The 15,381-nt window shown below is 43.7% G+C and overlaps 1 protein-coding gene across 1 annotated transcript in view; it reads right to left on the reverse strand.

Annotated features, from left to right (window-relative positions):
* Positions 1-15,381, reverse strand: part of ROR1 (receptor tyrosine kinase like orphan receptor 1) — a 445,737-nt gene that overhangs the window by 33,797 nt on the left and 396,559 nt on the right. Inside the window, exons 5-6 of the mRNA XM_061168462.1 lie at positions 4,097-4,224; positions 1,686-2,003 (exon numbers count right to left, since the gene is read on the reverse strand). Coding sequence (XP_061024445.1) covers positions 1,686-2,003; positions 4,097-4,224 — 446 coding nt within the window. The remainder of the gene's footprint in view (positions 1-1,685; positions 2,004-4,096; positions 4,225-15,381) is intronic.

Genomic DNA, 15,381 nt, shown 5'->3' on the forward strand with positions numbered 1-15,381 from the left:
ATGATGCTGGAGCTCCTGGCCAGCAGTTTCCAAGGGGAAGACGTGAGGTTACCCTTATGGCCAAGGCTTCCCCGCCAGTCGGGGCCACGTGGCTGTCTCCCGCATGCTGGGCTGGGACACCCAGCAGACCTTGCCGTGACACTGCTGGGAGGATTTACAGCTTATGCTTCAGGAAGGAAACCAGTCTCCACAATTATTTTTGATATGGAACACAGAAAAAAATCAGAATTGGGGCACAATCCAGGGGCGCAGGAGCAATTGCCTAGTGAACGGTGCGGGGACTGTTCCTCCCATTTCTGCTTGGTGACCTTAGACATGAGATAGATGGATAGGTCCTGGGATAAAGAATGTAGTCCTCAGAAGATGTTCCTTAGCAGCAGTGCACTAGGGGTTTCCGACAGGAGTTTGGCCATTGCTGTGCTGATACACTGGACATCTTCAAGGAGCAGGTCCTATTAAATCCTCCTTCCAGGAGCTGATGCTTGAAACCATGGCAAAAATCTCTTAAGCTGAAATAAACTGAAATCTGGAGGGTTAATGATAAGATGAGAGTAATAATAGTAATAATGATGGTATTGCTATTATATGTTAAGCATAGTTCTAAGCATTTTAGGTGCACTAACTTATTTAACTAATAAAAGAGTTAACTACCAAAAGAAAACTAAAACATTACCAGTAAAGTGTAATATAGATGGATGGGAAATGCACAGAAAACAGTCTTTGTTGGCAGTGAGAGGATGGAGGCAAACTCCCATATAAATAGATAGATAGATAGATAGTGGTATAATACAATATAATGCAATTTACCATTAATGTATTTAGAATATTTAAAATATTGTGCAAGCTTAACTACACTCTCATCCTAGAACACGTACATCATCCCCAAAGGAAACCCTATGTTCATTAAGCACTCACTCCGCACTCTCCCCCGAGTCCCTACACCTGGCAATCTGCTTTCTATCTCCATGGAATTGTCCACTCTGGATGTTGTATATAAATGAACTCATACAATGGTGTCTGACTTCTTTCTATAACAGTCTTGTTTAAGGTTCAGCCATGTTATAGCATGTAACAGGATTTCACTTCTTTTTATGGATAAACAATATTTCATTGGTGAAGATCCCTTGGAGGAGGGCATGGCAAACCACTCCAGTATTCTTGCCTGGAGAATCCCACGGACAGAGGAGCCTGGCGGGCTACAGTCCATGGGGTCCCACAGAATCAGACACGATTCAAGTGCCTTAGCATGCAGCATACAGTATTTTTTATGTGGATATGCTACGATGTATTCATCTACTTACCCACTGATGGACATTTGGGTTGTTCCTACCTTTTAGCTATGGTGAGTAGAGCTGTTATGAACCTTTCTGGACAAGTTTTTGTTTGAACACCCGTTTTCAATTCTTTTGGGCATATATCCAGGAGTGGCATTAATGGGACATACAGTACTTCTATTTTTAAGTCATTAAGGAGCCAGCAGCCATATTTTTAAAGTATCATCTTCATGGAACTTCTTGAAGAAAGACACTGCATCTCACCCACTGGAAGCTTAGCCCCCACATGGTATCTAGACCACTGGGAAGTAATCTGACTACCAACACAAATTATTACTGAGGATCAAGGTCCAGTTTTCCTGGGGCTGCTGGCCCCTGAGGCAGCACAGAAGGTCAGGGGCTACCACCTACTTTTATTGATGGGATCCGCCATGGGAATTCCAATCCGGATACAGTTTGCAGCTTCGGGACTCTCGGGCTGAGGGAGATCTTCACAGTTTGGCAGTTTCAGCCTCATCAGTATCATGGGATTTGATCTCGCAAAAATGTACTCTGTTTGACACAGGACATTTTCCAGGATTTCACATTCATCGCGACACAAGTCCCGGGGCTTTGGGACCGACGAGGTTTCATCACAGTAAGGGAAGGCATAGTGGCACAGGGAAGGGATGGCGAACTGAGAACACTTATCAGATAGGTGACTGGAGGTGCCGATCATGGTGAAGGCAGCTGGAAGACAAACACAGTTATCAACTCCCAGGGGCAGGGCTTATCTCCCCTGGCTATCCAGTCAACAGATATCAGCTGTAAACACACATTGGAAGGAATCTGCTGTACTCAAACAGACAAGGCCAAGAGAAGGAGATTCATTTCAGATGTCTAAGCAGCTTACTTTCACTGGCTTGAAAAAAATAATTTTGACTACAAAGTTTAAAAAAACAGGATTAAGTTACATATGTACCGTTTCCTAATAAAAAGAATTAATTAGGTTTAAAGTACAATATATTTTTCATTTTTACTACAAAGCAACAGAACTTTGTGTTTCATCCGGTACTTTTTATTAGTTTTGTGAGGCTTCTAAAACATTTGACAGCTGCAGGGCAGAATTTGCTTTATACAGTGGCTGAGCCCAATCACAGGATTTATTTAGTTCTGTGTCTTGCCTCTCAGTTGTTGGATGACCTTGGGTAACTGGTTTAATTTCCTTATAATTCGAAGACTTTTGATCCCATCTTCTGAAAATGAGGCAACTCATTTGAAAGTTCTCAAAGAGCACAACTCAGTTGTCCAATGTATATTGTAGAATATTCGTGGTTGCTTTGCCTAATCTCTTATCCCCATACCAGCGTTTGCACACTTCTACTGACAAGGAGCTTATACTTACAAGGCAGTCTGTGAAGTTGTTGGTACACTGTTTCCCAAAGCATATTCCTCAGAACATTAATTATGTAGAACGTTAAAAGTGTCTGAGAAACTGGGGTTCTATAGCTAAACAAGTCTGGGAAATGCTGGGTTAATCAAAGTTAAATGGATTTTTTTAAAAAAAAGAAAGAACTGTAACACTTTCCAGTAAGCTGATGTCCATTGAAAATATCCAAGAGAGGATTATTATAAATGGGTGACCAAATATTTATATATTTATATCAGAACTTCCATTTATTTTTGTGAATACTTAGTAAAAAGTATGTTCAAGTGATTTTTTATTAAGTTGAAATGTATCTTTTATAGCTTCTCCCTACCAGTCTTGCTTCTCTGGAATTTCACAGACTTTCCTCTTGAAAGCCTGAGAGATTTAGCAACTGGCAAATACATCTTCCTATAGTTGCTTCTTCAGGTTAAATAATTCCCCTGGCCCCCTCTTGGTTCCCTCAAATTCCTCTTGGGACATAGTTTCTGGGCCGTTGGCTATTCTATGTGTCTTGGGTTCATTCTTGCCTCTCTTAAATCATAGGGTTGCCAGCTAAACTACAGGGCATCTGAATTTCAGGTCAACATTTGGGACATATACTAAAATATATCAGATGCAATGGAGTGTCTTATATTTTCAGTGCTGACGTTGGAAACCTTATTCGAATTTCAAAAAAGCCACTTTAATGTATTTAATGTACAGGGCACCAAGGCATATTAACTAGTTACACTAGTGGGAGAGACACAGGCTGCTGTAACCATCCAAACAAGGTATATAAAATCCTGCACGGTGGCCAACACTACCTACCTCATATGTGCTAGGTAGTGCTTCAGTATTAGATTTCCATTAAAAAGATCCTTTCAATTCAGAAGAGTGAAGGGTAAATAGAGAAAGCTAGAGCAGGAAGGGATGCATGATCATCTCGCCTCCTCGCTCACTTCACAGATGAAGAAACAGATTTCCATGGAGAGTAAGACTTTTTCTGAAGTCACAATAATGGCTAATTGGGATTAGTATCCAGAATTCTAACCCTAAATTCATCCTCTTTCAGTCGACACAATGTTATTTCCAAACAGTAAGCTCTGTGAGGGCAGAGACATACCTGGCTTATTCTCCACACCATCACATCGCCCATGCCCAGCCCATGTCCTGGGATGCCAAAAGCACTCAATAATATTTATTGAGTGTTTGAATGAAAGTGAGACTTCTCAAAGCCTCCTTTTCCTCTAAGGGCAACCTTTAATAAATTATTCTAATGTAAATTTCAGAGTAGAGATTATATCTCTGGCTTCTTTATGGCCCCGCTCCTAACCCCTATGCCTTGACTAATCCTTTGTCAAGAGAAGGGCTCAATAAAACTTCTGGGGAGAAAAACTGTTATGCAAAGTATAAATATAATTTCATTGCTACCAACCTGTGATCTGATTTTCTATTTCCCCTTGCATGTGCAAAGACTCCATGTAGACAGTGCGGTTGCCAATAAATCTTGCACAGGCAATCCCTCTGTACGGCTGACAGAATCCATCTTCTTCGTACTCATCTCTGAAAACAGAGCATAGACATAAGCTGGTGCAGAACACACACACAGTTGGCGCTGACTGCGCGATGCCCCAGACAGTCACTAGGGGGCGCAGCCGGGCACAGTATCCTAAAGACTAGGTTAAGGAATCTGGCTTCCTCCTCAGTTCCATCCATCGCTTAAAACATCTGTTGGTCACATTGGTCAAGTTTCCTTCACCTCTAGAAATATCATCCTGAAGCACAAAATCATCCTTAAATGTGGGAGAAAACACTTTTATTTTCGCAGCTGGTGGTGGGCTGGAGGATGATGTAGTTGTAAGAGTAAAGAGGAAATGAGTTGGAAATCTGGGCACATGTTGTACGGTTTCTTGTTTTTTAAGCACAGATTATTTCTGTTTCATTTGCTACAAAGGGGTGGGCGCATTACCCCAAGACCTACTCAGACTGATATGTCAATTAGGAAGCTCCAAGGGGTGAGAAGCTGGGCGCCGCGGGAAGGAAAGCTGAGGGCAGTCCAGGTACATGGCTCCTGCTTGAGACACATCACCCCCACCCTGCAGAGAGTGTCCATGGCAAACTGTGGACTGCGCAATCTCAGATCAGTCACTAAGTCCCAGGAAATCCAGAGAAAATGTCAATGGATACTTGCTTTCATAAGTTCCTAAAACAAAACAAAATCTTAAAAAAAAAAAAGTTTGTTGCCTCAAGTTATCATAATAAAAGGGAGGGCACAGATTTTATTCTGAAGATAAAGTGAAAGTCACTCAGTCATGTCTGACTCTTTGTGACCCCATGGACTTAGTCCATGGAACTCTCCAGGCCAGAATACTGGAGTGGGTAGCCTTTCCCTTCTCCAGGGGATCTTCCCAAACCAGGGATTGAACCCAGGTCTCCCGCACTGCAGGCAGATTCTTTACCAGTTGAGCCACAAGGGAAGCCCAAGAATACTGGAGAGGGTAGCATATCCCTTCTCCAGCAGATCTTCCTGACCCAGGAATCGGACTGGGGTCTTCTGCATCGCAGGCGGATTCTTTACCAACTGAGCTATGAGGGAAGCCCCATTCTGAAGATAAGGGGATACCAGAAAGTGATGTGATTAGTGACCGTGGAGATCCAAGGCTGGAGATTAGGACCCAAGATGGCAGGCTCAGCTTGAAAGGACAGAGGCCAAAATCTCCCGCTTGGGCCTATGATAAGCACAAGACACCAGAGTACAAGATATCAGTCTGCTTCTGAAAGGCAAACTACAGCTAAGCTGAAGGCTACCTGCCAGGCTTATGGTCTGACTTCTACCCTGGATGCGCCTCCTCTGTTAACCTGGCTGGAATCAACATCTTGCCTGAAAGAAGTATCATTTTTTATTTTTCCTCTTTGGTTTCTTCTAAATTAAAGTACTTTAGAGCAAAAGTCAGGAGAACAAATTCTCCTGCTGGATTTAACATTTGCATATCCTTAGGTGTGATTCCCTGGTGGCTATGACAGTCAAGAATCTGCCTGCAGTACAGGAGACCTGGGTTCTATCCCTTGGTCGGGAAGATCCTCTGGAGGAGGAAATGGCAACCCACTCAGTATTCTTGCCTGGGAAATACCATGCACAGAGGAGCCTGGCTAGCTACAGTCTATGGGGTCGCAAAGAGAGGGACACCACTGAGCAACTAACACTTTCACTTTCTTATCCTTAGGCAACCTCTCAAATCCTCTGAGCTATGGTTTTCTTGTCTATAAGATGAAGATAATAATTGACCTCCCAACCCTATAGGTCAAAGTCATGTTGCTGTTTGTTGTTTAGTTGCTAAGCCATGTCCCTTTGCATCCCCATAGACTAGCCGGCCAGACTCCTCTGTGCATGGTATTTCCTAGGCAAGAATACTGGAGTGGTTTGCCATTTCCTTCTCCAGGGGATCTTTCTGACTCAGAGATAGAACCTGTATCTCCTGCATTGGCAGGTGGATTCTTTACTGCTGAACCAAAGTCATGAGGATCCTATCAAATTGTGTAAAAGCTTTAAAAAAATGCTACACAGAGGTAACATATAATTATTATTAAAGCCCTTACAGTTACCAAGAGGGCTTCCCTAGTGACTTAGAATCTGCCTAGAATGCAGGAGACACAGGTTTGATCCCTAGGTTGGGAAGATCCCTTGGAGAAGGGAATGGCTACCCACTCCAGTATTCTTGCCTGGAGAATTCCATGGACAGAGGAGTCTGGCGGGCTACAGTTGTCCATAGGGTTGCTAGGAGTCAGAAATGACTGAATGACTAACACTAGCAGGTACCGAAGAAGATATTTCAAAGATAATTATTTGCTAAGCTTTTGCTTTGTAAAATCAACTGTGTTCATAGCTCTGGCCCTGGACATCCACACCTGAGGGTTCAGGGAGGGAGTCTAGAAAGCCCAGTAGAATAGGAAACCATGTGAAAAAAATCTGATAGAGCTGGTCCTTAATAGACACCCGTTTTCAGCTGCTTTCTACTCCCTATTCACTAAAACAGTCAAGTTAAAGGTGGAGATGGGAGCAGTATCTCCAGTTCTGTCCCCCAAATAGTTTGCAGTGCAAAGCTCTTAAAAACGTAACCTTAAAGTACACATACAAATGAATATATCATACACCTGACATAAAGACATTGAAATTTTAATGTTGCAAAATCCTGCAAGCACTCCACATGTTTACTTTCATAAATCCTAAAGTAATGTTGAAGCCTTTTTGGCTTAAATTTTACTTGGGTTGTAAAATTAACCCCACTTTTATTGGGTAACTAATACCATAAACCTATGGGGAGAAAGAAGTTTCTTGATGACCCAGCCTTGGATCTTGAAAACTGAAGTACTGAGGCCAGAAAGTACCCCCACACCATCACCCCCCTCCTATTATGGATGATGGGATTCTATCCCTAGGCATTAGCAGAGTCCTGGATTTTTAAGGTGTCATTGTGAGAACACTTCTTCCTCCCCCACATTCAACTCTCAAGGCCTCAATTTATATCTCTTGGGAGGACAAAACCCTGGAATTACCCCCAGATATAAATCCCTGACCTACTGGGAGTTCCCATATTTTATGTGTGAGGCTTAGGCTAAACTTCTTACCACCTTCCCAATTTGAGATTCTGAAAAGACCTTTTGAATACTGTTTTCCAGAATAAAATGGAATGCAATTCTTTGGCTGCCTATTTCTTATCGAGGGCTTTAGATCTGCAGGTGTATTACATTTTTTATTGTGCCCAGAATTCTTGATACTCTGACCAGTCCAGTCTCTTAGGGACAGATACAAAAAACAAAGCAAACAAACAAACAAACCAAAATAGTATGCAATGTCATCTGCTAGGGAATAGTTCTCAGTCCTGGCTGTTTATACCATCTCCTTAAGAAGCTTTCGAAAATTCCAATGTCCAAACCCCACCTTGGACCTATTAAATCATAGTCTCTGGGGATGCAGCTTAGGTATTCATGCGTTTTAAAAAGCTCTCAGGTGATTTGACTGTGGTCGAGAACCACAGCACTAGAAAAACAAACATGTATTAAGTGTCTGCCACTCTCTGTGCTGAGTACTATGCTAAGTGATTTCTTCAAAGTAGTCCCTTGTGGCATTATTATCCTTATTTATCTGAGTGAGAGACTCAAGTTCAGAGAAGTTAAGTAACTGGCTCAGACTCACAAGGCCAGTAAGTGGAGGAGCTAGGATTTAATCACAAAATTCAAGCTCAAGCTTGACTACCAGGCTATAATAGTGTTCTGCTTTTCAATCCTACTTTAAAGTAAATCAGCCTAATAATAAAGAAGAGGATTTATAATGAGCCTTTACTCTGTTCCAGGCACTGTTAAATTTCATTTACATAAAAAATCAATATTAAGTCATTTAATGCTGACAACAGTTTTATACAGAAAGTGAAGATTTTCCCATTTTACAAATGAGAAAACTGTAGAGTCAGAAAGAGCAAAAGAACTTGTCCACTGTGACACAGTAAGCAGAAGAACTAGATTTGCCCCCAAACCTGTGCTTGTAACCTTGGTATGCAACTTCCTTCCAAATAGTTGCATATAGGAGTTTTTCCACTGCTTACAGGGGCTCTCTATTGTGAAGATGTTTTGGTGTCTGCTGGATAGAGGAGCCTGGTGGGCTGCAGTCCAAAGGGTCACAAAGAGTCAGACACAACTGAGCGACTGCACACACACATATGCACAGGTGGTGTAAAGGTTTTCTTTTAAACGTTAAGTCACAATCTCCTTTCATCCTTCCCATTTTTCCTGCCAGCCGTGGCTGGAGGGGAACAAACGCTCCTCCAACATTAATCAGCTTTGTGCCTTTCTCCAGCTCACACTTCTTTCATCGCTGAAGTCCTCCATGGTTAGCAAATTAAAAACATGAAGAAGCAAGGCCGTGAGAGCGCAAGGGCACTTGCAGTGAGCATGCCCAAGGCTGCATTCTAGGGAGAAGAAACACTAGGAGCGGGCAGATGGAATTCTGGCCATCCATCGCAGTCCCTGGCATCAACATGCGCCAGCTACCTTGCTGTAATGTCAAGATGCTGGAGTGCTTTGTGATGGGCTCTCATGATTCTTCTAAAGGTAAGTTAGTTACTGGGTTGCCAGCCTCTACAACCTTCCAAGTTCGCTGCCAGGTGATAGGGAAAAGCAAACACAGTTTGCCCCCTACCTCCAGGGTCCCCCCCTTCCCCAGAGCAAGGAGCTGATGAGGGTGGTCACACAGGGTTGAGGGTGATGGCAACCACGTGGCAGCAGCAGGAGCATCCGCCCAAGAAGCACCGCAGACCAAGAGTGGGGAACATGCTGCCCATGGAGTTTGACAGCGACCGTGGGAGTCAATGGTTACACACTGCTGGGTGAACTTCTCGGGTCTGGAATAAGGCTCTCAAGAGCTCTCCCAAAATGCAAACAGTGCAGTGTATAGTTTGGGGCCAGGGAAGCCCAAGGTATAGTTTTTTGAGAATGGGGAGCAAGAAAGGAGAAGAAAGGATGGGTGGGTGGGTGGGTGACGTATGGGGACTGAAAGGATGCAGAATACCCCAAATGGATGCCAAAATGGAGCTGTGCCAAGTCTGGACCATGAGAGTCCCACTGGGAGTTTAGTCCTTCAGCCGTGTCTGACTCTTAGCGACCCCATGGACTGCAGCCCACCAGGCTCCTCTGTCCACTGGGATTCTCCAGGCAAGAATATTGGAGTGGGTTGCCATGCCCTCCTCCAGGGGATCTTCCCAATTCAGGGATCGAACCCAGGTCTCCCACATGGCAGGCAGATTCTTTATTCACTAAGCCACCAGAGAGGCCAGCTAGTGCTCTCTTTAGTACTTCCGGGCGGGGTGGGGGAACGGGGTTTCTGAAAGGTGCCTCAGTTTAAGGGAGAAAAGAGAGCAAATGCAACTGTTGTCTTATACACATGATTTCAAAAGAAACCCTTAATATGTATACAGAAACTGTGGAAATCTGAATGAACTCTATACATTACTTAGTAGTGAGCTTGCCTGTGCATGTTCAGTCATGTCTGACTCTTTTGAGACCCCTTGGGCTGTAGCCTGCTAGGCTCCTCTGTCTGTAGAATTTCCCAGGCAAGAATACTGGAGTGAGTTGCCATTTCCTTCTCCAGGGGATCTTCCCGACCCAGGGATTGAGATGGCAACTTTTGCACTTTCTGCCTCTGCAGGCAATTCTTTACGACTGTGCCTCCTGGGAAGGTAAGTAGTAGCACACCAATGGTAATTTCTTACTTCTGATAATAGTACTATGTTGATGCAAGACATTAACATTAGGGGATAAGGGAATATGGACATTCTGCACTACTTTTGCAACTTTTCTTAAACATAAATATTTCAAAAGAAAACATTAAAGAAAAAAGACAGACTTAGAGTTATACACATATCCCCTTCCTGTTGAGCCTCCCTCCCCCCCCGCAGAAGGAGGGGATATAGGTATAATTGTGACTGATTTGAGTTGTTTTACAGCGGGGATCAGCACAGTATTGTAAAGTAATTATCCTCCAATTAAAACATATAAAAAAGAAAGAAAGTCTTACAAGAAGGTGTGGGGATGGGAACCTTATTGTATATAAATGAACAGGAGATGCTATGGTTTGAGGGTATCAGGAAGGCCTTCAGATGACCTCAGTTATTCCTTAAAACAACTTTATAAGAATCCCTCTGGACCTATCCTTGGGTGGCTGAATTCTCATCATGAACAGTTCACTTATTTGTGATTGGCCTACTTCTAAATTCAAGTACTTCCAGGAGAAATGACCTACTTAGGAAGGGCTCAGTACTGATTGATTTTTATGAGCTGCTATGAGCACTTTCATCTCTGTAGAAAGTGGTATACAAGGAGGGCAGGGCAATTGATGAGAGGTCCCTGTGTGAAGAAGAAGGCAATCTTCCTGACCTTGCACTTTGGTCCAGGGCTGGCTGAGGGCCGGTGAGATGACAGAGAAGGCAGACCGGGAGGGCGGGGGTGGGAGTCTGGTTCATCAGTTACTAGTTACAAACGGATCTTTTCAAAACACAGACTTGGAGCAGGTCATTTCCTGCCTAAAATTCATCCTCGTTTCCGACTCACCACAGTTTCTTGCTGCAGTACACAAAGCCCTTCCCTAGTTCCTGCCCATTTGTCCAGCCTCATTCCCAGCCTGATCAGCCTGTGAACCTGATGATATCAGCCATGCTGCTGTGGACCTTGCTCATCTCAAAACAGGGAATGCACTCTGCCGTCCCTCCCCGGCCCCTGCCAACCCCGGGCTCGATCTATTCTCTTCCTGAGGCCTGGAGCGCCGTCCATCTGCTCTCTCACCTTGTGATTGCCTTTATTATCAGGTGCTCCCTCGCCCGCCTTCCCAGGAAAGTCAGTCCCTGCCTACCCCACACTGCCGCCCACCCAGCACCGTTACCAGACCACTCCCACAGACTTGTGAATTCATATTGTTTGTCTGCTAAGTGATCCCCTTAGCACCACTCTAAGGCAGGGACCATATCTGGCTTGGCTTTGCAACTCCAGGGCCCCGGACAGTGCACAATACCCAACTCAGCCAACAAGTGCTGAATGAGGGAGAGGGTGCTGCTGAGAGGTCTCCCCACCCCCTGGTCCACTGTGCACAGACTGACCAGCAGAACTGTAATAGACCTGATAGATGTGGAGAGGACTTAGCCTAGCGCACAGATACGGACCTTCTCCATATCAGAACAATGCTTCAAACTGGAAACCACTTTCTTCTGCACCAGATTTTACACTGGGGCATGGCAGGCCTTAGTCAGTTGAATGGATTCTTACTGATGAGTGAGGCCCTGAAATGTTCCCCTTTGAGGTACTAAGACTAGTTAAAATGCATGTCTCTCCTTAGGGGGAAGAGAATAGACTTAAAGGCACTTTGCTAACTATAAAATCTCACTCAAAAGAATTGCAAACAAATACTTATACACAAATGTTCATAGCAGCACTATTCACAATAGTCTCAAAGTAGAAACAACCTCAAATGCTCATCAATAGATGAACAGATGGACAAAAGTGGTAGATACACACAGTGGAAAATTATTCAGCCATGAAAAAGGCATGAAGTACCAAAACATTCTACATTGTGGAAGGATCTTCAAACCATTATGATAAATGAAATTAACCAGATGAGAAAGACCACAGAGTACATGATTCTATTTACATGAAATTTCCAGAATGAGTAAATCCATAAAGATGAAAAGCAGATTGACGATTATCAGGAACAGGAGGAATGGAGGAATAGGGAATAACCACTCACTGGATGTAGAGTTTTACTTTGTTGTGATAAAAATGTTCTGGAATGAGAGATGGTGGTTGCACAGCATTGTATATATATATTAGCTGCTGTGGAATTGCTCACTTTTATTTTATTTATTTATTTATTTATTTTTTATTGCTCACTTTTAAATGGTTAATTTTATGTGAATTTTATTTCAATTTTTTTAATGAAAAAAATCTCACTTATACCCAAAGGACAAGGTAGAGGGAACAACAGTTGGAATTTTAAGCCTCAGATTTGGGGAGAGATTTTGGGGATTGTTTCTAAGCAAACTCACTGGCCAAAAGTGCTGGCAATTTACACAGTCCCAGCAGGTTTCTTTGTTCTGATTCTCTTGGTTCTTCAACTGGAATGCCAGAGACAGTGCTCTGCAAGCCTACAGCTTGGCAGGCTCAGAGGGGACTGACTGCCTTGAGTGAAATCATCCAACACTTCTGAATTTACCCCACTTGGCACCTCTTACGAGTCCTATTTTGAGCCATGGAGATGAAATCCCATCAAGATGCCTGTCCCCAGAGCCCTGAATCTTGGTCTGAAGGAAATCCATCGCACAGTTCAAAGAGATGTAGTATTCCTAATTATGTTCCATTTAGCAAAGCGTGGGTTATTTTTTCTCATGTGGGAAGTAATTTCACTTTACAATGCAAATAGAACTGGTAAGCTGTATTTGTTTTCCCAAAGACCACCATGCTTCCCTGGTGGCTCAGATGGTAAAGAATCCACCTGAAATGCTGGAGATCTGGGTTTGATTCCAGGGTTGGGAAGATCCCCTGGAGAAGGGAAAGGTTACCCACTCCAGTATTCTTGTCTGGACAATTCCATGGGCAGAGGAGCCTGGAGGGCTACAGTCCATGGGGCCGCGTGGTTCAGACTGTAAAGAATCCACCTGCACTGTGGGAGATCTGGCTTTGACCCCTGGGTTAGGAAGATCCCCTGGAGGAGGGCATGGTGATCCACTCTGTTATTCCTGTCTGGAGAATCCCCATGAACAGAGGAGCCTGGTGGGGTGCAGTCCATAGCGTTGCAAAGTCGGACACAACTGAGTGACTACGCACAGCACAGCACAAAGACCGTCACGACCAAAAGTGGATGGGAGGTGCCCCTTTTTAAATCTGTAAATCAGGCTACATCTTAGCTAGTCTGGTGAGAGCACAGCCAGGGCAGATCCACACCCACGCGGCTTCCCAGGAAAGGCACTAGTAAGCTTGGGGCTGAGTGCAAAACTTCCCATTTCAGAGGCTGGGTTCTCTCTAGGGAGGCAAAGTCAGATCTCTTAAAGGGGAAAGGAAGTGAAGTCGCTCAGTCGTGTCCGACTCTTTGCGACCCCCATGGACTGTAGCCTACCAGGCTCCTCAGTCCATGAAATTTTCCAGGCAAGAGTACTGGAGTGGGTTGCCATTTCCTGCTCTAGGGGATCTTCCCAACCTAAGGATCGAACCCGGGTCTCCTGTGTTGCAGGCAGATGCTTTACCATCTGATAAAGGGGAAAAATCAGGTCTATCTTTTCATTAAAAGGGGGGGGATACAAGATAAAATTAAGAATCGATGTAAGGGATGCAGAACTCTCCAATATGGATAAAAGCTCAGAGACACAGAAACTTGAAGAATAGAATATAATCTGATGTGGTCAAAAAAAGTTACTGCCTCTCCAAAATCACCTCCTTCCTTTTCCTAAGACAACTTTAAGCCTTGAGGCATCCTTGGTTAACTGCCAACCAGGAGAGAAAATAATATAAGTCATACGAGCTTTAACTGCATATACCTTGGAAGAGACGGCCCTTGGAGAAGAGGCATCAGGATAAATATAAGTGGAGACGTGGAAAGCGCTGGCTGGAGTGAAGGAGAGAAGGTGGTCATGGAAGGAGAGCTATCGGGGCCACTGAAAGTATGCTTTGCCTCAGGCTGGCTGTGGTGGAGAGATTAGAGGTTAAATATGGGATCCCAATGTTATCTACCACACTCTGTTTTTAAAGATCCATCTGAAAGTGGGCATCAAAGAGGGTAATGTGTTAACATACTTGACCTTTAAGATCAGCTTTCAAAGTGAGCCAATCAAGGCAAGTCAGCCCAGAGGGGTGATGACTCACAGAGAAGACTTTATCCCACAAGGCTGAGAATTGAGCCCACCCTAATAGCCCTTCTCTTATTGGGAATGCCTTTGTAAGCACAAGCAACTCTGAGGTGCCTGTGTCAAATAACACGTGCTGTTGCCCACACCTGGACACTGATCATTGTTAAAATTTATTTCCTTAGCAAAAGAGTCCCTTGCTCTTTCTCACACCACTTTTTTGCTTTAAAAAATTAAATAAAAAAATTTAAGTTTTTTTTTCCCCCCGTTGGCCATGAACCATTAAAACAAACAGATGAATAACGCTCTGTCATAGTTTCCAGAGCAGCACATAATAGTTACTTGTGTCCAACTTAGAAATGGGAAGGCATTGGCTTTGCTTCATAGAGATGTTTAGAAACACGAGGGCTGCATTTCACTTTGGAGAAGGAGCAGAACTACCCAGGTTTGTATCTCACGAGTGTAATTTAAGGGAAAATTACATGTGTAATAGATTTTATTCCTATTTAAACACACATTTGAAATGATAAGACTATACACGTATGGTATTTTTAAGAATATGGAGGGTCACTACTAAGAAGAATGAGTGACTTCTACCCCCTCCTGTTTACTGAGGTTTTCGTGGTGGGGCAGCCTTGCACCTTTTAAGAAGCTCTAGGGTATTTGACTTTGCCTCTGATGTTGTTGTAGTCTCTAAGTTGCGTCCGACCCTTGTGACCCCATGGACTGTAGCCCGCCAGGCTCCTCTGTGCATGGGACTTCCCAGGCAAGAATACTGGAGTGGGCTGTCATTTCCTTCTCAAAGGGATCTTCCCCACCCAGGGATCGAACCCACATCTCCTGCATTGGCAGGCGGGTTCCTTACCACTGAGCCACATGCAAAGCCCATGAAGGGTCTACTTAGCCCCTAAGCTTAGGCTGGCACTGGGAGGGCACAGATGGATCTTGGAGCCCCCAAGTTCTCACTAGAAACCTTTTGGATGTTCTTTGGCAGTTCTCCAAATATTAGGTATTCAAACTACACTCTAAATTTGCCCATTGAGAATAAAGGAAGTTCAGAATAATATGACATGCACACATAGCAATCTGGTTAGATTTTTTACCACAACGTTTCTAAGATTGCTTTGATATTTTTTTCATTTTTCTTTTATGCCTAAGGCCATGGATTGAAAAAAAAAAAAAAAAAAAGAGAAGGTTTGTGGTAAGAGCAGTAAAGGGAACTTAGGGACTTCTTAGCAGGGTTTTGATTTCGCCTTACTACTCAGAAGGTGGGTGAAACTCAATCCTACGTTTTTGCTTTTGTTTTGTCTCAGCTTTGTTTCCCATTCCTTCTGCTGATGGCAGT

Source organism: Dama dama, chromosome 20 (genome assembly GCF_033118175.1).
Source record: "Dama dama isolate Ldn47 chromosome 20, ASM3311817v1, whole genome shotgun sequence".
Classification (NCBI taxonomy): domain Eukaryota; kingdom Metazoa; phylum Chordata; class Mammalia; order Artiodactyla; family Cervidae; genus Dama; species Dama dama.